General features: G+C 42.7%; 1 protein-coding gene and 1 pseudogene across 1 annotated transcript in view; both read left to right on the top strand.

Moving 5' to 3' along the window:
• LOC143956276 (uncharacterized) overlaps nucleotides 1-17,644 on the top strand; it is a 32,143-nt gene extending 14,499 nt beyond the window's left edge. Inside the window, exons 3-8 of the mRNA XM_077466485.1 lie at nucleotides 9,415-9,538; nucleotides 9,655-9,752; nucleotides 9,862-10,003; nucleotides 10,261-10,352; nucleotides 10,453-10,585; nucleotides 12,653-17,644. Coding sequence (XP_077322611.1) covers nucleotides 9,454-9,538; nucleotides 9,655-9,752; nucleotides 9,862-10,003; nucleotides 10,261-10,352; nucleotides 10,453-10,585; nucleotides 12,653-13,779 — 1,677 coding nt within the window. The 5' untranslated portion in view covers nucleotides 9,415-9,453 and the 3' untranslated portion in view covers nucleotides 13,780-17,644. The remainder of the gene's footprint in view (nucleotides 1-9,414; nucleotides 9,539-9,654; nucleotides 9,753-9,861; nucleotides 10,004-10,260; nucleotides 10,353-10,452; nucleotides 10,586-12,652) is intronic.
• LOC143955214 (uncharacterized) lies at nucleotides 13,897-25,809 on the top strand (annotated as a pseudogene).
• The last annotated feature ends 1,488 nt before the right edge of the window (nucleotides 25,810-27,297 follow it).

The following is a 27,297-nucleotide window of genomic DNA, read 5'->3' as shown; positions in this document are numbered from 1 at the left end:
ACGTGATCGACTGTGATGAAGTCACGGGCGATCACAGATGGTCACACCCCGACTGTGCACAACGCATGCGCGCGATCATGTCGGTGGCGGCGTGTTCCCCGGGAACACTGCTCGTCACCGACGCTGGTAAACAGCCATTGGCCGGCTGTTTACCCACGTGATCGGCTGTGAAAGGATCACAGCCGATCAATAAATGTAAACAAACTGCGGTAACCAGATGTTACATCTTGTTACCGCCTACAGTACACATCAAGCACACTGATTGCCCCCCCCCCCAATAAAGAGGACCTGTCACCACCCCTCATAGTACTTGTCAATCACAGTCCATCAGAGTATCTGTCACAGTCCATCAGAGTATTTGAGTGCCTGTCACAGCCCATCAGAGTAACCGAGTACCTGTCACAGTCCATCAGAGTATCTGTCACAGCCCATCAGAGTACCCGAGTACCTGTCACAGCCCATCAGAGTACCTGTCACAGCCCATCAGAGTACCGGAGTACCTGTCACAGCCCATCAGAGTACCCGAGTACCTGTCACAGCCCATCAGAGTACCCGAGTACCTATCCCAGCCCATCAGAATACCCGAGTACCTGTCACGGCCCATCAGAGTACCTGTCACAGCCCATCAGAGTACCCGAGTACCTGTCACAGCCCATCAGAGTACCCAAGTACCTGTCACAACCCATCAGAGTACCCGAGTACCTGTCACGGCACATCCGAGTACCTGTCACGGCACATCAGAGTACCCGAGTACCTGTCATGGCACATCAGAGTACCCGAGTACCTGTCATGGCACATCAGAGTACCCGAGTACCTGTCACGGCACATCAGAGTACCCGAGTACCTGTCACAGTCCATCAGGGTACCCGAGTACCTGTCACAGTCCATCATGGTACCCGAGTATCTGTCACAGCCCATCAAAGTACCCAAGTACCTGTCACAGCCCATCAAAGTACCCGAGTACCTGTCACGGTTCATCCGAGTACCCGAGTAGCTGTCCCAGTCCATCTGAGTACCCGAGTACCTGTCCCAGTCCATCTGAGTACCCGAGTACCTGTCCCAGTCCATCTGAGTACCCGAGTACCTGTCCCAGTCCATCTGAGTACCCGAGTACCTGTCCCAGTCCATCTGAGTACCCGAGTACCTGTCCCAGTCCATCCGAGTACCTGTCTCAGTCCATCTGAGTACCCGAGTACCTGTCTCAGTCCATCTGAGTACCCGAGTACCTGTCACAGTTCATCTGAGTACCCGAGTACCTGTCAGTCCATATGAGTACCTGTCACCGCCCTTCAGAGTACCCAAATACCAGTCACCAAGCCTTTAGAGTACCTGTCACCAGGCCATCAGAGTACCCGAGTACTTGTCACCAGGCCATCAGAGTACCCGAGTACCTGTCACCAGGCCATCAGAGTACCCGAGTACCTATTTGCAACCCATGTCTCATAGAATATACGTTGGGGTGTTTGCTTTCCAAAATGGGGTCATTTTGTGGGTAATTTCACTGTCCTGGTGGTCCAGGACCTTCAAAAGTGTGATGGGTAGGAATGAAATGAGATGTGTCATTTATGCTCCTAGAACGCCTGAACGTACTACTTCAATGTTCGGCCTCTCTGTGTGACCACGCTGTGTAAAAGTCCTACACATGTGGTATCGCCATACTCGGGAAGAGTAGCAGAATGTATTTTGGGGTGTAATTTTTGCTATATACATGCTATGTGTTAGAAACAAAATGCGTTTTAATTTTTTTCCACATATTCCAAAAACTTCTGAAAAAAAATTAACCGTTCAAAAGACTCATTATGCCTCACAGATTATACGTTGGGGTGTTTGATTTCCAAAATGGGGTCATTTTATGGGAAATTCCATTGTCCTGGTACTCCAGGGCCTTCAAAAGTGTAGTAGGTGGTTGAAAAATGAGATGCGTAATTTTTGCTCGTAGAATGTCTGAAGGTACTACTTCAATGTTGGTGCTCTGTATGTGGCCAGGCTGTGTAAAAGTCTCACACATGTGGTATCGCCGTACTCGGGAAGAGTAGCAGAATGTATTTTGGGGTGTAATTTGTTGTATGCATATGCTGTGTGTGAGAAATAACCTGATAATATGACAATTTTGTAAAAAAAAAAAATAATAATAAAAAAAAATCTTCATTTTGCAAAGAATTGTGGGGAAAAATGACAACTTAAAAAAACTCACCATGCTACTTACCTAATACCTTGGAATGTCTACTTTGTAAAAAGGGGTCATTTGAGGGGTATTTGTACTTTCCTGACTTGTTAGTGTCTCAAGAAATGAGATACACCTGATGTACTGAAGGCCTGATCAGATGTGATCAATTTTCAGCGATTGGCACCATAGTTTGTAGACTCTATAACTTTCACAAAGACCAAATAATATACACTAATGTGGGTTATTTTTACCAAAGATAGGTAGCAGTATAAATTTTGGCCAAAATTTATAAAGAAAAATTACTAATTAGCAAAAAAGTATGACAGAAACAAAGATAAAGACATTTTTTTCACAAAATTTACATTTTATTTTATTTATAGCACAAAAAATAAAAAACCCACTAGTGATTAAATACCACTAAAAGAAAGCTCTATTTGTGTGGAAAAAAGGATGCAAGTTTTATATGGGTACAGTGTTGCATGACTGAGTAATTGTCATTCAAACTGTGAGAGCGCTGAAAGCTTAAAATTGGTCTGGTCAGGAAGGGGGGTGTAAGTGCACTGTATTGAGGTGGTTAAAGAATACATCCCTCACACAGTGCTGAATTGCAAAAAGTGCTCTGGTTAGGAAGGGGGTAAAATCTTCCAGGGCTGAAGCTGTTAAAAATGCCTTTTTATGCATCAGAGGATTCACACGGGTGAGTGCATAGCTCCCAACTGTCCCTGATTTCGAGAGACTGTTTCTGATTTGGAGCAATGTCCCTCTGTCCCTCATTCCTCCTCATTTGTCCCTCATTTTGGTCTAATCTATATAGTTGTATATAAAATGCACTTTTTATCTTTCAAAAAGTGTTTCCCAGAGCTAAACCTTTCATCCAAATTCTAAATTGCTTTAATTGTTAATTTTAAAAGCCAATATAAAGGAATAGTAGTGGTAAAAAAAAGCACTTGTGGATTTTATTAACCTTTTTTTTTGGTTATGTCCCCTTTAAGGGGCGTGTCAGGGGGCATGTCCTATGCCTACATATGTTTGCTAGTAGGTGTCCCTCATTCCCATCTCAAAATGTTGGGAGGTATGCGAGTGTCCTTTTTTCTGTTCAGAGTGCAGGAAATGTTTTACGTATGTAGCACCCTGGTAGCAGGCAGGGTTGCTAACAAATTTAGCTTGCTAGGTGGTAACTAGCCTGGCTGATTGGGGGGATTCACTGGCTTTTCCCTAACCCTGGATTTGATGCATCTCTCTCTTCCGTCACTAGGTGGCATTGTTGCCTGTGGCAATAGAATGACAGGGGGCATAGTGAATTCAGTCTAGGAATGGATGGGTTGTTTCAGCCAATTGGCAGGGGTTTCTTTAGTCTCTTGGCCTGCTGGGAGAGCCTATTTATTCCAGAGGAGTCAGGTGACCGGACTTCGGTGCCACCTGGACGGCTGTCTGGGTGGACGTGTGCTACAAGGCTTCCGGGTTGCTAGGCCAGATGCCTGAGGCCTATCCCAGGAGCAGCTGGCTACTAGGCTGTCTGAGGCCTATCCGGGTTTGATAGGCCTTTCGGTCGGTAGCCCAACCAAGTTGTAGAGGTCCCACCGGATGGGGAATCACATCATTGCCAGCGGTGAGGGAGAAGCCACAAGGGGCTGCCATCCTATCGCCAGGGGCGATGATCAAGGCCAGAGGTAAAGGGAGGAATAGCTACCAGCAAGGGACAACCATTCCTGTTATCAGAGGCCAGTGTATGGAAGTCTGAAGAAGTACCAGAGCAGCCATTTAACCAGCCAGGGATGGTGAAGAAGTGGGAAAGCTTCAGCAGAGGGCCAAGCCAGGGACCCAGTGGGTTATCAGGGGTGATTGAGGGCAATATGTGGGAAATGGCAAATGTTTCATTCAGAAAAACAACCTTCTTAGACACCAGAGTGTTCACAAAAAACTTTTTAAATCTCGAGCCTGAGATTCCATGGACCGAAAGTTGTCCAGGTTCCTGCAGAACCGGAGGACATTCGGTCTATGTACACCTTGCTTTAATGTACTAAATGTGTACCTCAGTTACCTAAATCACCAGCTTGTTTCCCGGCATCCAATTCGCATGACAGGAGAGTGTGTTCGTTTCTCAATGGAGATGATTCACACATCTCTGGGGCGGCCGCGGAGCGCACAGCAGAAGGGTCATGTGCGTCTTTGGCTTTGTTTCAGGCCCGAATTCAGGCAACAATTCAGACCTGAACTGCTGAACGGGGAGGCACCAGACCCCCTGCTGTGTGCCACGCCGCACATAGTGTGAATAAGGTTGCCACTTGTCCGGGATTCTCCCGGACAGTCCAGGTTTTGAATCATATGTGTGGGTTTCCGAGCGCCTGAAACCCGAACACAATATTCAGAATGGACTGTGGCTTTCCAAGTAACCAAGTACCACAACCGCCGAGTGGATAGGTGTGCACATGGCCCCACTCCCATACATGGAGAGGAGAGAGGGCTTGATTTGCTCCTCCTCTTCCCACCCCTACCTGCCTGCCTACCCACACTCCAATCCCCGGCATTCTGTACCTCTGAGCCTCCATCCTTGGGTGAGTGAGCTCACCAACCATGTCTGTGACTGAAGTCTCCCTCCTCCCTCCCTTCTCTCTCCTGCCAAGCGAGTGAGTACACTAAGGTAAGGGGGACTCAGATGTAAGGGGTGCCCTGTGGACGCTGATGTAAGGAGGGCTTTGCGAACCCTAATTTAAGGGGGAATGCTGGGAATTCTGATGTAAGCGGGAGGTTTGGTGAGCAGAAAGCCCCTAACATCAGAGTTCCCCTTTACACCAGAGTGCAGAGCGTTCCCCCCCTCCCATTCCACAGCCCACACCTTTCCTTATAATACCAACTATTGCAGTTTCCTTACCAGACAATGTACAAGGTGTGACCATTACATTTCTGGAATGCCCGCGGTGTAGCACTATGGTGGTGGGTCACACAGCCATTCGCAGTCAAGCTTGTTATGACACGTTCTTTCACTCTCCTGGGTTGCAGACCAGTGGACACGGACTTTACGGAGTAGTAGAACAAATAATACGTGTATGCGCTGCGCTGTTGTCAGAGAAAAAGTGACAGGAATCTGGATCGGCAGATGAACATCCAATTGTGCATGAAAATTGGCAAAAGTGCGAGTGAAACGTTAGCTCTGGTAAAACAGGTTTATGGTGAACATTCCGAGAAGAAATCAAGTGTTTTTGAATGGCATAGACGGTTTAATGAGGGGCGGGAAGATTTCCATGATGGCTCAGGAATTGGGCAGCCAAAAACACAAAGGAAGGATGTAAATGTGGACAGACTGCGAACCCTCGTACGCTCATGCTGGTGGTTTTTTTTTCATCACAAGGGGATAGTTCCCTACGAGTTCAGAGAACATGGTAAAATGGTCAACCAACATTGTTATTGGGAAATACTTAAAAGGTAATGGGGATCAGTTCGGAGGTAACTCTGGCCTGACAAGTGGACTCTCTACCACGTGTCAGGGCTGGGCTTAGCCCTTCCTTCTCTGAGCTGGCCGCTCAGCTCTCTGCAAAAATTGCCAGCTCCCATCTCTCCACAGTTACTCAGCTGTTGATATCCTGCTCGTCAGTCCTGCCTACTTAAGCCGTCCAGTCCAGAGGATCTCTGCCTTCACCTTGGTCAACATCACAGAAACTATCTCCTGCAATCCTGTTGAAGAATTGCTTTTCCGACATCCCTTCTGGCTCTAGATCCTGTTTGCTGTTCCAGTACATTGATCCCTGACTTCTGGCTTGGCTGATTATCCATTCCGGTTACTGAACTTTGGCTATGTTTTGACTAAGTTTGTTCTTTTTACTTTTATTATTAAACAAGTGTGATTTAACTGTACTTCTTTCTCCGCCTGGTTTCATGGTTTCTGACAGCACGACAATGCTCCTACACAAACATTTTTTTAAACATTCCATTCCGGGAATTAAATTTTCACACCTCGTATGTTTGTGTTTCTCAGAAATTGCTGCACCTAAAGAGGTTGTAAACCTCCCTTTGAAAGTTGTACCTATAGGTAAGCCTATAATAAGACTTACCTATGGGTACTGTAAATACAGTGCCTTGAAAAAGTATTCATACCCCTTTCCTTTTCCACATTTTGTCATGTTACAACCAAAAACGTAAATGTATTTGATTGGGATTTTATGTGATAGGCCAACACAAAGTGGCACATAATTGTGAAGTGGAAGGAAAATGATAAATGGTTTTCAATTTTTTTTCAAAATAAATATGTGAAAAGTGTGGTGTACATTTGTATTCAGCTCAATACTTTGTAGAACCACCTTTCACTGCAATTACAGCTGCAAGTCTTTTTGGGGATGTCTCTACCAGCTTTGCACATCTAGAGATTGACATTTTTGCCCATTCTTCTTTGCAAAAAAGCTCAAGCTCTGTCAGATTGGATGGAGAGCGTCTGTGAACAGCAATTTTCAAGTCTTTCCACAGATTCTCAATTGGATTTAGGTCTGGACTTTGACTGGGCCATTCTAACACATGAATATTCTTTGATCTAAACCATTCCATTGTAGCTCTGGCTGTATGTTTAGGGTCGTTGTCCTGCTGGAAGGTAAACCTTCGCCCCAGTCTCAAGTTTTTTGCAGACTCCAACAGGTTTTCTTCTAAGATTTCCCTGTATTTGGCTCCATCCAACTTCCCATCAACTCTGACCAGCTTCCCTGTCCCTGCTAAAGAAAAGAATCCCCGCAACATGATGCTACCACCACCATGTTTCACAGTGGGGATGGTGTGTTCAGGGTGATGTTCAGTGTTAGTTTTCCCCCACACATAGCATTTTGCTTTTAGGCCAAAAAGTTCAATTTCAGTCTCATCTGACCAGATCACCTTCTTCCACATTGTTAAAAAGGAGCCGCGCTAAACAAATAAAAATGTGATAAACATTGATAAGTGTAAAATCAGTTCCTATAACACAGATGAATCTGCATAATCTTTCAAAATCTTGAAACAGCTCTCAACATGGCTACAGGCTAGTGAACCTCCACCACATAAAGTGCGTGTTTACCGGAAAGGCAAGCTATCATAAGCTTGCGGCTATCAACCCAGCCAGGGCCTTTATCCTGGAGGTATTGAGATGGCAGCTCACAGACAGATGCTTACTATGATAAGGGCAGGACACCCGCCAATTGACCAGGAAGACTCGGTTATTCAGTGATCATGGAACGTGGACCAGGCCATTTACCCAAAAAGGAAAGAGCTCACCATAGTGTAAATTGTATCACACAAGTTTATTAAAATAAAAGCTTGAACTTACATAGGAAGTGAATAATATAACATCAAGGTTAAAAGCCAGCCGGCTAGCGAACACCCGTCCTCTCAGGATCACAATGCGATGACGTCAGCATGCCACTCCTCCCGACGCACATTTTGTCACAATCTGGCGTCGTCCTGGGGCATGAGTCTGTAGCGGTGTTGAGAGCTGTTTCAAGATTTTGAAATATTATGCACATCTGGATGGACTGATTTTACACTTATCAAGGTTTATCAAATTTTTATTTGTTTAGAGCGGCTCCTTTTTAAGAATTTTCTATTTTGTGTGTATCTCACTTTTAGCTGCTGCTTATATATAATTTATTCATCACTTATTTTCCATTTTTTGTACTGTAGTATTTTGATACCTACTGCAGAGCTCTGTGAGATGTTCAAAGCTTGGGATATTTTTTATAACCTAACCCTGCTTTAAACTTCTCCACAACTTTAACCCTGACCTGTCTGGTGTGTTTCTTGACCTCCATGATGTTCTTTGTTCACTAAGGTTCTCTAACAAACCTCTGAGGGTTTCACAGAACAGCTGTATTTAGACTGAGATTAAATTACACGCAGGTGAACTCTATTGACTAATTAGATAACTTCTGAAGGAAATTGGGTCCACTATATTTTAGTTTGGAGTATCAGCGTAAAGGTGGCTGAATACAAATGCCCCCCAAACTTTTCACCATTTATAATTTTCCTTCCATTTCAAAATTACTTACTTTGTGTTGGTCTATCACAGAAAATACCAATAAAATACAATTAAGTTTTTTGGTTGTAACATGACAAAATGTGGAAAATTTCAAGGGGTATGAATACTTTTTCAAGACACCGTATCTCCTAAACGTGCGCCGCTTAGGAGATATTTACTGTATACTGCGCCGATGATGTCATCGGCGCATGTGCTGTGAAGAAATGGCCCCCAGTATCGGTGGCTCCCGCGAACGTGCGTGGGAGTGACGTCACGCAGCTCTGGCCAGCGATGCATACTGGCACATTATGCTTTTACTTTGCAGGGTAAAAAAAAGGAAGTAAAACCCATCAGGGTTTACTTCCTCTTTAAAATGTTGATAAAACTTTGGGTTTCATTACTGCTTGGATGAAGGTTTACTTTCTCTTTAAATGTGGTATAATCTGCATATGTACTCATGAAGTAGACTGTAAAATTTATATTCTCCACAAGGAGGAGATTTTACTAGTTGCTAGGGAACACAGACAGGAAGTGATGTAATGTGCACACCGGAAGTGGTATCACAAACAAGAAGTTCCGGGTCATAGTTGAGTTGAGAGGAAGTAGAGAGAAGACTGGAACTGGCAGCAGAGGAGGTAAAAACAAAGGCTTATAATGTGGACACAGATACATCCTAAATATAGAGCCATTTATCCAACTGTCCATCCAGAGCCTCTGGTTTATAGACCAGATACATCCTAAATATGGAGCCATTTATCCAACTGTCCATCCAGAGCCTCTGGTTTATAGACCAGATACATCCTAAATATAGAGCCATTTATCCAACTGTCCATCCAGAGCCTCTGGTTTATAGACTGGATACATCCTAAATATGGAGCCATTTATCCAACTGTCCATCCAGAGACTCTGGTTTATAGACCAGATACATCCTAAATATAGAGCCATTTATCCAACTGTCCATCCAGAGACTCTGGTTTATAGACTGGATACATCCTAAATATAGAACCATTTATCCAACTGTCCATCCAGAACCTCTAGTTTATATATCTGGCAATCCCTTAACACCCAGCAGCCGTCTTCTCAGGACATCACCCATCACAGTGCCTCCACCTCACTGCCTGACAACAGAGGTAACCAGTGCCAAGAAGGTTTCAGAAGTCACCAAGAAGATCATTGATCTGCTGACAGGAGAGGTGAGCGGTGCCGGGAATTCTGGGACATTATCCAGTAACAGACAAGGGATGTGTCTGGATGGTGACTGTATCATTGTGTGTGTCAGGTTCCTATAAGGTGTCAGGATGTCACTGTCTATTTCTCCATGGAGGAGTGGGAGTATTTAGAAGGACACAAGGATCTCTACAAGGATGTCATGATGGACAATCAGCCGCCCCTCACATCACCGGGTAAGAGGAGACTTTATTGTAAGGTAGAGATCAGTACGGAGGGTCCACCTAGATCCCCCATCATCTGATAAACACATAGAAACAATGTATTCAGTCAGTGTGTGTGTTTCCTACAGATGGATCCAGTAATGGGAACCCACCAGAGAGATGTCCCCGTCCTCTGTATTCCCGGGATTCCACACAAGAAGATCACACCATCCCTCACCATCATCAGGTAGATGAGTAGAACACAAAAGTTCATCTTGTCTGTATGATATTATACTATACTCTCAGTTTATTGGTCCTCACAGTTTTAAGATTTGTTTTTCTTTTTATTGGATTAGCATGACGAACAGATGTATATGAAAATTAAGATTAAAGAGGAAGAAGAGGAAAGGACTGTGACTGGTTATGAGGAATCTACGGAGGAAGTTGGGATGATGGTGACAATCAAACACGAAGAACCCTCTCTAGATATTAATGCAGGTGAGTAACAAACACTAAATAAAGAAACTCTTTGTGTGAAGAGATTGATAATTCAGGATCTGTAGACCGCGACATTATCAAGTAATGGGATCTCTACAAGGAAGTTCATGGTGGAGAATCAGCCACCCCTCACATCACCGGGTAAGAGGAGACTTCACTGTAAAGGAGAGAGCAGTACGGCGGGTCCACCTAGATCCCCCATCATCTGATAAACACATAGAAACAATGTATTCAGTCAGTGTGTGTGTTTCCTACAGATGGATCCAGTAATGGGAACCCACCAGAGAGATGTCCCCGTCCTCTGTATTCCTGGGATTCATCACAGGAAGATCACACTATCATTCATCAGGTAGATGGGACGGAATATGTAGACCTGAAATGTACTTTGAGCTATGAAATGACATCTTTGTGTTCCTCTATGTGTGTTTTCTATCATATTTTGGGTTTAGGGTGAAGAACTGAAATACATCAAAGTTGAGATTAAAGAGGAAGAACAAGAGACGTTAGTGAGGGGAGATGAGCAGTCTATGGAGATGATTATGGAAAGTGAACAGGAGGAATCTTCTCTACATATGGACACAAGTAAGTAATAAACACTAAAAGCAAAAACATTTTATTTTACTTTCCTGAATATTAATTTACATTTATTGAATATACATTGTATTCGCTCTGCACAAACAATCTTAACCGCTTGAGATCCGCGCTATAGCCGAATGACGGCTACAGCGCGGACCTGCTTTGCCGGGACGACGTCTATTGACGTCGTCCCATGCATGAGCGGCCTGCCACCTTATCTGTGCCTATTAGTGCCACCTTAACTGTGCCTATCAGTGCCCACCAGTGCCGCCTCATCAGCGCATTTCAATGAAGGAGAAAAATGACCTGTTTTTTATAACAAACTATTAAACATGATTTTTTTTATTTTTTTATTTTGCATCTTTTTTTGTTTGTTTAGCAAAAAATAAAACTCCCAGCTGTAATTAAATACCACCAAAAGAAAGCTCTATTTGTGGGAAAAAAATGATAAAAATTTCATTTGGGTACAGTGTTGTATGGCTGCGCAATTGTCATTCAAAATGCATCAGCGCTGAAAGCTGAAAATTGGTCTGGGCAGGAGGGGGGTTTAAGTGCCCAGTAAGCAAGTGGTTAAACCCACAATCAAACCAAGTCAAGGCCAAAACCCATATAAACCAGAATTTTCTCCTACAATAAAATAATTCCTTCCTGATCCCATGACGTTATATTGATGAATGGAGGTGGACCTTTCATATGGTGTACAGCATTTCCTCCTCATTTGTTGGGAACATGACGTTATATTGAGGAATGGAGATGGACCTTTCATATGGTGTACAGTATCTCCTCCTCATTTGTTGGGAACATGACGTTATATTGAGGAATGGAGATGGACCTTTCATATGGTGTACAGTTTCTCCTCCTCATTTGTTGGGAACATGACGTTATATTGAGGAATGGAGATGGACCTTTCATATGGTATACAGTATCTCCTCCTCATTTGTTGGGAACATGACATTATATTGAGGAATGGAGATGGACCTTTCATATGGTGTACAGTATCTCCTCCTCATTTGTTGGGAACATGACGTTATATTGAGGAATGGAGATGGACCTTTCATATGGTGTATAGTATCTCCTCCTCATTTGTTGGGAACATGACGTTATATTGAGGAATGGAGATGGACCTTTCATATGGTGTACAGTATCTCCTCCTCATTTGTTGGGAACATGACGTTATATTTAGCAATCAGATAACTCCCTGGTTAAATGTTCTACCATGTTTTTTCCTACAAAGATTTGTAGCTATTTATATTTTATGAGATAAACTACTAAGTCGGTAAAATCCATTACCTGTGTCATTCTATTCTTCATTTTAAAGCTCTTCTGCAAATAATTATTTTTGTATACAGAGGTTAAACATTTTTTCCTCCAAAAAAAAACAGTTAATCCTGCCTGTGTTAAAGAACTTTGCATCCTTTATTAAGGAAAAGATTAAGAAACTGTAACTCTTGACAGTAGGAACATCATCAATGTACCTGCCACTCAAAGCAACATTCCCAACAAATGGTTGATATCTTGTAGTACATATGATATTGAAATCTCCAGTCCTCTCCTGTAGAATGTAATCTTTACATTTACCGCACTACCCAATGAAGGAGAAGGAGAAATTAAACCATATTAAAAGTGGCATCTCCATTCCTCAATATAACGTCATGTTCCCAACAAATGAGGAGGAGATACTGTACATCATATGAAAGGTCCATCTCCATTCCTCAATATAACGTCATGTTCCCAACAAATGAGGAGGAGATACTGTACACCATATGAAAGGTCCATCTCCATTCCTCAATATAACGTCATGTTCCCAACAAATGAGGAGGAGATACTGTACACCATATGAAAGGTCTATTTCCATTCTCATGCTAACAATGTTATCAATGCACAAACACTGTTATCTGATGTGGTTTGGGGTGTATTGTGTCCTTTATGTTGCTTGTATTCAGTTTTTTATGATTGCACCTAATACTAATGCTGGAATTTTTTATAGTTAAAAGTTACATCAAAATAATTGACTCCTGAATCTAGGACTAGAAGAATTCTTATAACACTTTTTTAAACATTGCTTTCCAACAGATGGACACTGTGTATGGAATATGAATACCTCAAACGAAGATCTTATTTTATTTCCAGATTACGAACAAGATAACGGGACATCACAACATTTCCCAACAACAAATTCCTTTGGTCAAAGACCCTGCTGTTTGGCAAAATCTATGGCTCCTTCGAATCCTAAGGAATCCCCTTATCATTCACATAATATGACTTCAGAAATGTATCCAAAATCTCACAGTGTGGATAGATCAACAGATCCATCTAATTCCGAGGAGTCTTTAAACTATGAAGGAGGTTATGTAATAGACAATTCATTGTCATGTTTAAAGTGCGGGAAATTTTTCACTGATAACAGAGCACTTCTTAAACACCAGAGAACTCACACACATGAACATCCTATTTCCATTTCCAGTGATGAGAAAGGTTTAAATATGAAAGGAAAACTTATTACGCACCAGAAAACTCATACAGGTGAGCGTCCTTTATCCTGTTCCGAGTGTGGGAAAAGTTTCGGTCAAAAAGGGGACCTTTTGAAACACCAGAGAACTCACACAGGGGAACGTCCTTTATCCTGTTCAGAGTGTGGGAAATATTTCGCTCAAAAAGGGGACCTTTTGAAACACCAGAGAACTCACACGGGTGAGCGTCCCTTTTCCTGTTCAGAGTGTGGGAAATGTTTCACTCAGAAAGGAATCCTCCTTATTCACCAGAGAATTCACACAGGTGAGCGTCCGTTTTCCTGTTCAGAGTGCGGGAAATGTTTTGCACACAGAGAGGGCCTTTTTATACACCAGAGAATTCACACAGGTGAGCGTCCTTTTTCCTGTTCAGAGTGCGGGAAATGTTTCACAGAGAGAGGAGGCCTTCTTAGACACCTGAGAATTCACACACACGAGCGTCCTTTTTCCTGTTCAGATTGCGGGAAATGTTTCTCTCAGAAAGCAGATCTTCTTCGACACCAGAGAATTCACACAGGTGAGCGTCCTTTTTCCTGTTCGGAGTGCGGGAAATGTTTCACAGAGAGAGGAGGCCTTAGTAGACACCAGAAAATTCACACAGGTGAGCGTCCATTTTCCTGTTCTGAGTGCGGGAAAGGCTTCATTGTGAAGGAAAAACTTCTTATACACCAGAGAACTCACACTGGTTAGCACCCTTTTTCCTTATCCAAGTTTTGGAAATCTTTCATTGAGAGAGCAAAACTTTTACACCAGAAAAGTCACACAGGTGAGCACCGTTTTGAATATTTAGAGTGCGGGAAATGTTTCATGCAGAAAGGAGACCTTCCAACACACCAGAAAATTCACATGGACGTGCATTCATTCTTCTGTTTGGAGTGTGGGAAATGTTTCACTCAGAAAAGTGTAATATTTGGACGAGATTTCACACAAATGAATATCCTTTTTCGTGTTTTTCTTCGAAAGAAAATCTGGTTGGACACCAGAAAATTCAGTCATGTAAAGTAAGACACTTTTAAACCATTTCCTGTACAATAGTATTCTACATTTCTACAGCTCTTTTGGCAAATAATCCTTTCTGTAGTCAGAAGTCAAACCTTTTTTCCTCCCACAACACACAACAAGAATATCATCAATGTATCTACCCCACAACCCCAAAATGATGGTGGAGGTATTGTTGACCATATGATATAGAAACATCCCGTCTTCAGAAGAATGTAATCTTTCAATTAACCACCCTACCAAATGAGGAGGAGATACTGTACTCCATATGAAAGGTCCATCTCCATTCCTCAATATAACGTCATGTTCCCAACAAATGAGGAGGAGATACTGTACACCATATGAAAGGTCCATCTCCATTCCTCAATATTACGTCATGTTCCCAACAAATGAGGAGGAGATACTGTACACCATATGAAAGGTCCATCTCCATTCCCCAATATAATGTCATGTTCCCAACAAATGAGGAGGAGATACTGTACACCATATGAAAGGACCATCTCCATTCCTCAATATAACGTCATGTTCCCAACAAATGAGGAGGAGATACTGTACACCATATGAAAGGTCCATCTCCATTCCCCAATATAACGTCATGTTCCCAACAAATGAGGAGGAGATACTGTACACCATATGAAAGGACCATCTCCATTCCTCAATATAACGTCATGTTCCCAACAAATGAGGAGGAGATACTGTACTCCATATGAAAGGTCCATCTCCATTCCTCAATATAACGTCATGTTCCCAACAAATGAGGAGGAGATACTGTACACCATATGAAAGGTCCATCTCCATTCCTCAATATAACGTCATGTTCCCAACAAATGAGGAGGAGATACTGTACACCATATGAAAGGTCCATCTCCATTCCTCAATATAACGTCATGTTCCCAACAAATGAGGAGGAGATACTGTACTCCATATGAAAGGTCCATCTCCATTCCTCAATATAACGTCATGTTCCCAACAAATGAGGAGGAGATACTGTACACCATATGAAAGGACCATCTCCATTCCTCAATATAACGTCATGTTCCCAACAAATGAGGAGGAGATACTGTACACCATATGAAAGGACCATCTCCATTCCTCAATATAACGTCATGTTCCCAACAAATGAGGAGGAGATACTGTACACCATATGAAAGGTCCATCTCAATTCCTCAATATAACGTCATGTTCCCAACAAATGAGGAGGAGATACTGTACATCAAATGAAAGGTCCATCTCCATTCCTCAATATCAGTGCGGCTGGTGCTCAAAATTTTTGGGCGGGCGCAAACAAACTGAAAAATACTGAACCCCCCCCATCAATTGCAGCCTCACTGTGCCCATCAATTGCAGCCTCACTGTGCCCATCAAACGCAGCCACTGTGCCCATCATATGCAGCCACGTGTGCCCATAATATGCAGCCACTTGTGCCCATCATATGCAGCAATTGTGCCCATCAAACACAGTCACTATGCGCAACATATGCAGCCACTTGTGCCCATCATATGCAGCCACGTGTGCCCATAATATGCAGCCACTTGTGCCCATCATATGCAGCCACTTGTGCCTATCATATGCAGCAATTGTGCCCATCAAACACAGTCACTGTGCGCAACATATGCAGCCACTTGTGCCCATCATATGCAGCCTCTTGTACCCATCAAATACAGCCATTGTGCCCATCAAACACAGCCAATGTGCCTATCAAATGCAGCCACTTGTGCCCATCAAATGCAGCCACTTGCGCCCATCATATGCAGCCACTTGTGCCCGTCAAATGCAGCCACTCGTGCCCAGTGTATGCAGCCTCTTGCGCCCATCATATGCAGCCACTGTGACCACCGACTCCCCCCCCACTCGCGGCTCTGGCAGCACCCCCAACCCCCCCCCGTGCGTGGTTCTGACAGACCCCCTCTGGCACTTACCACCAGGCAGCAGCTCCTCTCAGTGCAGTGAGTGCACCTCCGCTCCAGCGTGTGTCTCCTCCGCTGAGTCCGCTCCTCTTCCTAAGCACCAGGCATCCAATAGGGTGGCCCGGCGCTTTGGCCAATCAGGTAACAGGTCTGACGCCCTGCCTCCTGACTGGCAGGGAGGAAGGTTAGTGGGAAAATAGCAAAAATGAATTCGCTAACATCACACAATTGGGTGGGATCAGGGGGGCACCCTCTGCGCCCCGAGCCCACCCTATTTTGAAGCCTATTGGAGCCTCTGGCTCTAATCAGGTGCGTCAAAAAGTACAGTCCCCGCCATAGGAATCCATGCGTCCGGCGTCCTGAAAGAGGCCAAGCCCATGGATGGGGGGCAGCACCCATGTGCCCACAGTGCATGGGCCACCACTGCTCAATATAATATGTACCCAACAATATAATATGTTCCCAACTAATTTGGTAGAGGAAGGCCCATTTGCATTCTCATAGTACAATTATCATCATTGCTCAGACACTTATCTAGTGTGGTTTGAGTGTATTGTATCCCTTATCTGATTTATTGCACCCAATTCCATGTCACAACTCTGTTGAGTGCTGTACCAATATATATGATGTCTGAATGTAAAATACGTAGCATACTGTAACATTTATTAAACAATAGTTTTCCAAAAAATAGTCACTGTGTAGAACATAAGAGTATGGCGGGAGATTTTCATTTTATTTCCACATTGTTATGCAGACGATAACGGGACCGTACGCTATTCTGCAAGAATAAATTCCTTTTCGCAAAATATACGTTACAGACTTTACCACCTGGAAAGATCAATGAATCCCTCTAATCTTGAGGAATCTTCTGATAAATCACACAGTTATGCCAGATATACGGTACATCTGAGATCTCACAATGTAAATAGGTCAGCAGATCTCAAGGAATTTTCTTCATTAATTCGCAGAGTAGAGCATTTTCTTGTCATGTTCCGCGTATGAGAAATAATTCACATATCTTACACACCTGAAAGCCAACAAGAGGGAACATCCCAATTTTTGCTCAGGATGCGGGAAAAGTTTCCACTAGGAAGGAAAACTTCTTACACATCAGAAAAGTTTACAGGTGAGTGCCCTTTGTCATGGTTTAGTGCTGGAAATGTTTCCTTCGGAAGCACAATGTCCCGATCAACGGTGTCCTTAATGCTGGGAAATACCGGCAGATACTTCTCCATCATGTCGTACCATCAGGGAGGAGTGTGATTGGTCCCAAATGTATTCTGCAGCAGGACAACGACCCCAAAAAGTAATGTAATTAAGACCTAACTTTAGGAGTCCTGGAAGTGATGGTTTGGCCCCCCCCACAGAGTCCTGATCTCAGAATCATGGAGTCTGTCTGGGATTACGTGAAGGGACAGAAGGAGTTAAGGCAGCAGAAGATCTGTGGTTAGTTCTCCAAGATGTTTGGAACGACCTACCAGCCGAGTTCCTTGAAAAACTGTGTGCAAGTCTACTTGGAAGTGATGCTGGTTTGAAGGCAAAGGGCGGTCACACCAAATATTAGTTGATTTGGATTTCTCTTCTGTTCATTTACTTTCCATTTTGTTAAATTTCAAAAATAAACGGTTAACACTTCTATTTCTAAAAGCATTCATACTCTACAGCGCTTCTTCACACCTGCCTAAAACTTTTGCACAGTACTGTATATATAATGTAATATTCAGAGATATATCTCTTTGGGACCAAGTTTTGTCTTAAAAGAGAAGTAGGGGGGAAAGCGGGTTTGGCTGTACTTCTCCTGTGGATGTCAAGAGTGCTGTTCGTTCTGCACTCCCGTGACCTGTTTTCAGCAGACAGCGGGCCGAAGCCAGCAGTCGGCTGACGTCGCAGAGTCGGTCCAGGCTCAGGTAAGATCGCGACAATGAAGTTGGGATCAACCCACAGCCCAGCGCTCCAGCGAGCATGGGGGGGGGGAGGCAGAACAGAGATGGTGAGTGACAGTCACCAGCTCTCTGCTCACAGAGATGTGAGAACCGAGCCATCAGCAGTGTTTGGCCGCTCGGTTCTCAGTGGGAGAGCCAGCACAAACATCATAAAGGAAATACAAAGAAACGTAAAGTTCATATACGGGATTTTACCCCAAGGTTGGCACAGTCCAACTCTGGTTGTTTGGCAGCTCCCGACACATGTGCAGCACTCCAATTCTTTCTAAAACTCCTCCTCCCCACCAGCTAATACTAAGAGCTTCCTGTTTAATGTGCTGCTTCCTGGAGGCCTGCTTAGCCCAGTAGGGACTGGAGTCCCCGTAGTCAGGAGTGGAGGTCCTTTTCCCACCTGAATGTCACTGCGGACCTCCAAACTTCCAGGTCCCAAATAAGTTTCTACTAATAGCGAGAGAACTGTGAGTCCGTCCTCTCCTTTACATGAACAGAAAAACAATTGTTTGGGACTTTATATGAGGTAGAGACCAATTAGGTCATATATCTCCATCCCTATCTATTGGAATTAACATGGAAAAAGGGGGGGGAGCAGTTGGAACAAATGGGACTTTATATGAAACATGCAGTCCAAGGGACAACCAACTATCAATAATATGATTGCTTATATAAGTATAATAGGACCATAATTGCCAAAGTAAGATCAATAAGTGATAGTGGTGATATATCACCTGGAGACGATGTATATACACCGTCACCTATGCATGTCTATAATATACAGTTTCGGTGATAACCAACTATCAATAGTAAAAATATAGATCTGTTTATTAAGATACAATAGGACCACAATTGAGTAAGAACAATAATTAATAGTGGTAATATAACCCATAATTTCATCTACCGTATATACTCGAGTATAAGCCGAGATTTTCAGCCTCTTTTTTGAGGCTGAAAGTGCCCCCCTCGGCTTATACTCGAGTCATCGCTGTCTGCCCGCTCGATCAGCGTGTCGAGCAGACAGACAGCGGCCATTCTAGAATTCAAAAGCCGCGCCTCCGGCTCCGCCTTCGCCTGTGATAGGCGGAACACTGAATTTCCCAGCAGCCTGTGTTCCGCCTATCACGGGCATCGTCTCATCCTCGTACTACGGACGAGGATGAGACGATGCCCGTGATAGGCGGAACACAGGCTGCTGGGAAATTGAGTGTTCCGCCTATCACGGACATCCGATAGGCGGAACAGCAGTCAGTGGGAAATTGAGTGTTCCGCCTATCACCGACGGAGGCGCGGCTTTTGAATCCTAGAATGGCCGCCGACGAAGAGCTGAAGGACGGAGGCTCGGCTCGGGACGGGACGGGCCGGGACGGGACGCAGGCTGGACGGGACGCAGGCTGGACGGGACGCAGGCTGGACGGGACGCAGGCTGGACGGACACAGGCAGGCTGGACACAGGTAGGCTGCACGGACACACACACACACACACACACACACACACACACACACACACACAGATGCATGGACACACACACACACACACACGGATGCATGGACACACACACAGGGATGGATGGACGGACACACAGGGATGGACAGGCATGTCTCACCCTCGGCTTATACACGAGTCAATAATTTTTTCCAGTTTTTTGGGGGTAAATTGGGGGCCTCGGCTTATATTCGGGTCGGCCTATACTCGAGTATATACGGTATATACACATACGTGTTAATTATAAACATATCAAAACAATAATTGCAATAATGAAAATGACCTCCAAACTCATTAATCTGCCAGGTATAATAGGAGGGAGACCCTGGAAATGGTATCTCGATCCTATACCAGTTTGGATATAAAATGTAAAACATATGAGAGCATAGAAAATATTATAATAAAGAGGTCCAGGCACGGCTTCAACTAGCTTGACGCGTTTCGTGGTTTGGCATTACCACTCATCAGAAGCGAGCAGGTGATAATAATCTGCAACTAAATAGATAATTATACAATGGTTGGCATATAGCAGAAGAAATGATATACATAATGGGATGGAACCAGTCCCATAGTAGTACTTACAAAAAGGTCTGCTGTGTATAGGAGGTATGGTAAGGTGTTGGACATTGGAGGCCCACCAGTAATGTCAGGCACGGGAACTGAGGGAGCGTATTGAGGGAAGTAACCAAAAACCACAACCCATCAGGAGAGACTTCAGGAACGTCATATGTACAGTCTAGAGCAGGGTTCTATTGAGCCCTAGATTTCCTCCAGAGGTTGCTATGGGTTCCTCAAGTTCTGAGCAATGTCTTCCTCTCACATAAGTTCCCACTGACACCATTGATCCTTTTAGCTATATGTAAGGTGGTAATTATTCTCAATGATCACAAGTGTAAGGAGCATTCTTCCCACTGACCATCACACTAATGTGTCATGAGTTGTATAGTAATTTTTAGCAGGGGTTCCCCGAGAACGAAAAGTTATTTCAAGGGTTCCTCTGTATTGAAAAGGTTGAGAAAGGCTGGTCTAGAGGAAAGTGGAGACGTGACTGAAACCTATAAATATTCAAGGGGGGTTCAGGAGGGTGGTATTTTCAATGTGAAGGTCAAGAACACAGGGACATACATAGTTACATAGTTAGTGAGGTTGAAAAAAGACACACATCCATCTAGTTCAACCACAAAAAATATAAAAATAATAATATCATACAATCCCATATACCCAATTCTATACCCACAGTTGATCCAGAGGAAGGAAAAAACCCCCAGCAGAGCATGATCCAATTTGCTAAAGCAGGGGAAAAAATTCCTTCCTGATCCCCCGGGAGGCAATCGGATTTTCCCCGGATCAACTTTCCCTATAAATGTCAGTACCCAGTTATATTATGTACATTCAGGGAAGTATCCAGGCCTATCTTAAAGCAATCTACTGAGCTGGCCAGAACCACCTCCGCAGGGAGTCTATTCCACATTTTCACAGCTCTTACTGTGAAGAAACCTTTCCGTATTTGGAGATGAAATCTCTTTTCCTCTAGACGTAAAGAGTGCCCCCTTGTCCTCTTTGTTGACTGTAAAGTGAATAACTCAACACCAAGTTCACTATATGGACCCCTTATATATTTGTACATGTTGATCATATCTCCTCTTAATCTCCTCTTATCAAGAGTGAATAAATTCAGTTCCTCTAATCTTTCCTCATAGCTGAGCTCCTCCATGCTATCTATCAGTTTGGTTGCCCATCTTTGCACTTTCTCAAGTTCCCCGATATCCTTTTTGAGAACTGCCCAAAACTGAATGGCATATTCCAGATGAGGTGTTACTAATGATTTGAACAGGGGCAAAATGATAACTCTCTCTCAGGAGTCCATACCTCTTCTAATACAAGAAATGACTCGATTTGGAAACCGCAGCTTGGCATTGCATGCTATTATTGAGCTTATGATCTACCAAAACCCCCAGATTCTTCTCCACTATGGATCCCCCCAGTTGTACTCCCCCTAGTATGTATGATGCATATTCTTAGCCCCCAAGTGCAGAACTTTACATTTATCAACATTAAACCTCATCTGCCACATAGTCGCCCAATTAGACAGAGCATAGAGGTCGGCTTGTAAATTGGAGACATCCTGTAAGGACGTTATTCCACTGCATAGCTTGGTGTCATCTGCAAAGACGGAAATTTTACTTTTGATCCCAGACCCAATATCATTTATAAAGATATTAAAAAGTAAGGGTCCCAGCACTGAACCTTGGGGTACACCACTAATAACCTTAGACTATTCAGAGTAAGAATCATTAACCACGACTCTCTGAATTTGGTCTTTTAACATGACCTTAAACTAGACAGAGGAAAGTTCAAAATTAATCCTACAAAGTATTATTTTACTGAAAGAGCCGTTAATGCTTGGAATAGATTTCCAGCAGAGGTAGTGAGTCCGTCAACATAAAATGGGTTCAAACATACTTTTTTAGGGTGAAGAACTTAAGGACACCAAAGTTGAGGTTAAAGATGAAGAAGAAGAGAGGTTGTGGGGTGGAGATCAGCAGTCTATGGAGGAGGGGGAGATGATTATGAAAAGTAAAAAGGAGGAATCGTCTTTAAATATGGACACAAGTAAGTCATAAACACTAAATGCAGAAACAGTTCACATTTTCATTTTTTGTTTTATGACTATAAAGTATAAACTTACATCATTACATAGATTTAAAAAGACAAATGTCTGTGGAATTTACTCTCCACAAAACAATGGAATTCCTAAACCTACAGTTGATCAAAGTAAAGGTAGGAACCAACAGAGTTTTAAGGGATTTCTTACTGTTCTTAGATGATAATCAGATCATTTCTTGGATCAACATTCTTCTGTGATTTTGTCCATGTTTTCTATTCTATGTTTTTCAAGTCTTTCTCTATACAAAGAACTTCACATCCTTCAATTAGGAAAAGAGTAAGAAAACTTAATTGTTGACAATAAGAACATCATCAATGTATCTACCTCTAAACCCAACATTCCCAACAAATTTAGTAGAGATATTGCAGGTCATATTGTATACATATCTCTAGTTCTCTCTTGAAGAATGTAATATTTATTTTTTCCATATAACTCCATAGTCCCAGCAAATGAGGAGGAGATACTGTACACCATATGAAAGGTCCATCTCCATTCCTCAATATAATGACATGTTCCCAACAAATGAGGAGATACTGTACACCATATGAAAGGTCCATCTCCATTCCTCAATATAATGTCATGCACAAATGAAGTAGTGGAAAGCCTCTACTGCATTCTCACGAACAAATGTCATCATTGCATCATAGCACAATGACTGTTATCCAAAGTGAGGAGGAGATACTGTACACCAGCTCCATTCCTCAATATAACGTCATGTTCCCAACAAATGAGGAGGAGATACTGTACACCATATGAAAGGACCATCTCCATTCCTCAATATAACATCATGTTCCCAACAAATGAGGAGGAGATACTGTACATCAAATGAAAGGTCCATCTCCATTCCTCAATATAATGTCATGTTCCCAACAAATGAGGAGGAGATACTGTACATCATATGAAAGGTCCATCTCCATTCCTCAATATAACGTCATGTTCCCAACAAATGAGGAGGAGATACTGTACACCATATGAAAGGTCCATCTCCGTTCCTCAATATAACGTCATGTTCCCAACAAGTGAGGAGGAGATACTGTACACCATATGAAAGGTCCTTCTCCATTCCTCAATATAATGTCATGTTCCCAACAAATGAGGTGGAGATACTGTACACCATATGAAAGGTCCATCTCCGTTCCTCAATATAACGTCATGTTCCCAACAAATGAGGAGATACTGTACACCATATGAAAGGTCCTTCTCCATTCCTCAATATAATGTCATGTTTCCAACAAATGAGGAGGAGATACTGTACACCATATGAAAGGTCCTTCTCCGTTCCTCAATATAACGTCATGTTCCCAACAAATGAGGAGGAGATACTGTACACCATATGAAAGGTCCTTCTCCATTCCTCAATATAATGTCATGTTCCCAACAAATGAGGAGGAGATACTGTACACCATATGAAAGGTCCTTCTCCATTCCTCAATATAATGTCATGTTCCCAACAAATGAGGAGGAGATACTGTACACCATATGAAAGGTCCTTCTCCATTCCTCAATATAATGTCATGTTCCCAACAAATGAGGAGGAGATACTGTACACCATATGAAAGGTCCTTCTCCATTCCTCAATATAATGTCATGTTCCCAACAAATGAGGAGGAGATACTGTACACCATATGAAAGGTCCATCTCCATTCCTCAATATAATGACATGTTCCCAACAAATGAGGAGATACTGTACACCATATGAAAGGTCCATATCCATTCCTCAATATAATGTCATGCACAAATGAAGTAGTGGAAAGCCTCTACTGCATTCTCACAAACAAATGTCATCATTGCATCATAGCACAATGACTGTTATCCAAAGTGAGGAGGAGATACTGTACACCAGCTCCATTCCTCAATATAATGTCATGTTCCCAACAAATGAGGAGGAGATACTGTACACCATATGAAAGGTCCTTCTCCATTCCTCAATATAACGTCATGTTCCCAACAAATGAGAAGGAGATACTGTACATCATATGAAAGGTCCTTCACTGTTTTTCAGAATGTTATCATATTACCATAAAATTAGATTATTCATTTTCTATTTATTTTCTCAAAGTAACAATGTCATCAATGCACAAACACTGTTACCTCGTGGGGTTTGGTTGTATTGTGTCCTTTGTGTGGCTTGTATTCATATTTTTCTGATATGATTGCATCTAATACTATGCCAAACACTTGTGAAGTTGGTAAAAGTTACATCACAATACTCTTGAATGCAAGACTTGGATAATTCCTATAACACATTTTTAAACATTGCTTTCCAACAGATGGACACTGTGTACAGAATATGAATACCTCAGATGGAGATCCTATTTTTTTTCCAAATGATGCACAAGATGACGGGACATCACAACATTCTCCAAAAACAAATTCCTTTAGTCAAATTATACATCACAAATCTTACTGTTTGGAAAAACCAATGTTTCCCTCTAATCCTGAGGAATCCACTGATCATTCATGTAATATATCTTCAGATATTCATCTGAAATCTCACAGTGTGGATAGATCAACAGATCCCTCTAATTCTAAGAAGTCTTCTTCTACCCATGGAGGAGATCATATAGTAGACCATGGGTCTTCAAACTATGGCCCTCCAGTTGTTCGGGAACTACAATTCCCATCATGCTTAGTCATGTCTGTGAATATCAGAGTTTTATAATGCCTCATGGGATGTGTAGTTTCGCAACAGCTGGAGGGCCGTAGTTTGAGGATCCCTGTAGTACACAATCAGTGTCATGTTTGGAGTGTGGAAAATCTTTCACTGACAATCGAGCACTTCTTAGACACCAGAGAACTCACACTTGTGAACATCCTTCTTCCTGTTTAGAGTGCGGGAAATGTTTCACAAAGAAAGGAAAACTTTTTAGACACAACAGAAGTCACACGGGTGAGCGTCCTTTTTCCTGTTCAGAGTGCGGGAAATGTTTCACTCAGAAAGGAATCCTTCTTATACACCAGAGAATTCACATGGGTGAGCGTCCCTTTTCCTGGTCAGAGTGCGGGAAATGTTTCACTCACAAAGGGGACCTTTTTATACACCAGAGAATTCACACAGGCGAGCGTCCTTTTTCCTACTCAGAGTGCGGGAAATGTTTCACAGAAAGAGGAGGCCTTCTTAGACACCAGAGAATTCACACACATGAGCGTCCTTTTTTTCATGTTCAGACTGTGGGAAATGTTTCAGTCAGAAAGGAGGCCTTCTTGTACACCAGAGAATTCACACAGGTGAGCGTCCTTTTTCGTGCTCCGAGTGCGGGAAATGTTTCACAGAGAAAGGAGGCCTTCTTAGACACCAAAGAATTTACACAGGTGAGCGTCCTTTTTCCTGTTCTGAGTGTGGGAAATGTTTCATTGTGAAAGAAAAACTTCTTAGACACCAGACAATTCACACAGGCGAGCATCTTTCTTCCTGATCTGACTGCTGGAAACATTTCAATGAGAAACAAAACTTCTTGTACACCAGAAAAGCCAAACAGGCATTCTGTTTGGAGTGTGCAAAGTGTTTTACTCAGAAAAGTGTAAAACTGAGAGGAGAGAATTCACATGGGTGAATATCCTTTTTCAAGTTTAGTGTAGGGAAAATGTAGCTCCAGGAAAAAAAACTTAGTTGGATAGCAGAAGATTCACAGATTTCAGCTTGAGCCATTTCCTATGAAATTGTATTCTACATATCTTCCAGCAAAGAATCCTTTCTGTAGAGAGTAATAAAACTTTCTTGTCCAAAAACAGGTGATTTGTGTTGCCCTAGCTTCACATCATTCAGTAAGGAAAATATTAAGAAACCTGAACTGTTGACGTCGTCGATGTACCTACCCCAGAACCCAGTGTTCCCAATGATGATGGTGGAGGTATGGTTGGCAATATGATATACAGACCTCCAGTCTTCAGGAAGAATATAATCATTAAATTTACCGCACAAGAAAATGTTAACAACAAACGAAGATAAGATGCTATAGACAATATCAAAAGTCCATCTCCATTCCTCATTATAATGTCATGTTAAAAAACAAATGAGTAGAAGCTACTGTACACCATATGAAAGGTCCATCTCCATTCCTCAATATAATGTCATGTTCCCAACAAATGAGGAGGAGATACTGTACATTATATGAAAGGTCCATCTCCATTCCTCAATATAACGTCATGTTCCCAACAAATGAGGAGGAGATACTGTACACCAGGGAAATGCAATTAGCGGACCTCCAGCTGTTGCAAAACTACAAGTGCCATCATGCCTCTGCCTCTGGGTGTCATGCTTGCGGCTTTCAGAGTTTTGCTATGCCTCATGGGAGTTGTAGTTCTGCAACAGCTGGAGGTCCGCTAATTGCATATCCCTGCTGTACACCATATGAAAGGTCCATCTCCATTCCTCAATATTACGTCATGTTCTCAACAAATGAGGAGATACTGTACACCATATGAAAGGTCCATCTCCATTCCTCAATATAACGTCATGTTCCCAACAAATGAGGAGGAGATACTGTACACCATATGAAAGGTCCATCTCCATTCCTCAATATAATGTCATGTTCCCAGCAAATGAGGAGGAGATACTGTACACCATATGAAAGGTCCATCTCCATTCCTCAATATAATGTCATGTTCCCAACAAATGAGGAGGAGATACTGTACACCATATGAAAGGTAGACATGTGCATTCGTTTTCGTCCGAATGCATTTTCGTACGAATTTCAGCTATTTTCGTTTTCGTTTTGACAAACGATAACGAAAGCACAAAATCCGAAAAACGAAAGATCCGACATAAATAAATGCTTTATTTTTGTTTTCATTGTTACAACAGTTCGATATAGAATAGGAGATTCGACATGACTCTGACAACAATCTGTGTCTATAGAACCTGTGGTCGAATATGCCTAACCTTACCTCTATTAGTCCAAGATTATATAGAGAAAATATTCGACAGAGAAAAAAGATTTGACAGAGAGAAAAGATTCTGCAAGTTACTGTGCTAAAAAGTGTTTGGGGACCCGGGTCCTGCCCCAGGGGACATGTATCAATGCAAAAAAAAGTTTTAAAAACGTCCGTTTTTTCGGGAGCAGTGATTTTAATAATGATTAAAGTGAAACAATAAAAGTGTAATATTCCTTTAAATTTCGTAGGGGGGGGTTGTCTATAGTATGCCTGTGAAGGGGCGCATGTTTCCCGTGCTTAGAACAGTCCCTGCACAAAGTGTCATTTATGCAGGAAAA

The sequence above is a fragment of the Lithobates pipiens genome, unplaced genomic scaffold (assembly GCF_037356315.1).
Source record: "Lithobates pipiens isolate NorthernLeopardFrog02 unplaced genomic scaffold, aLitPip1_a1.2 Scaffold_35, whole genome shotgun sequence".
Taxonomy (NCBI): domain Eukaryota; kingdom Metazoa; phylum Chordata; class Amphibia; order Anura; family Ranidae; genus Lithobates; species Lithobates pipiens.
The sequence above is the reverse complement of the archived record's forward strand: the minus strand, read 5'-3'. Positions and strand labels throughout refer to the sequence as shown.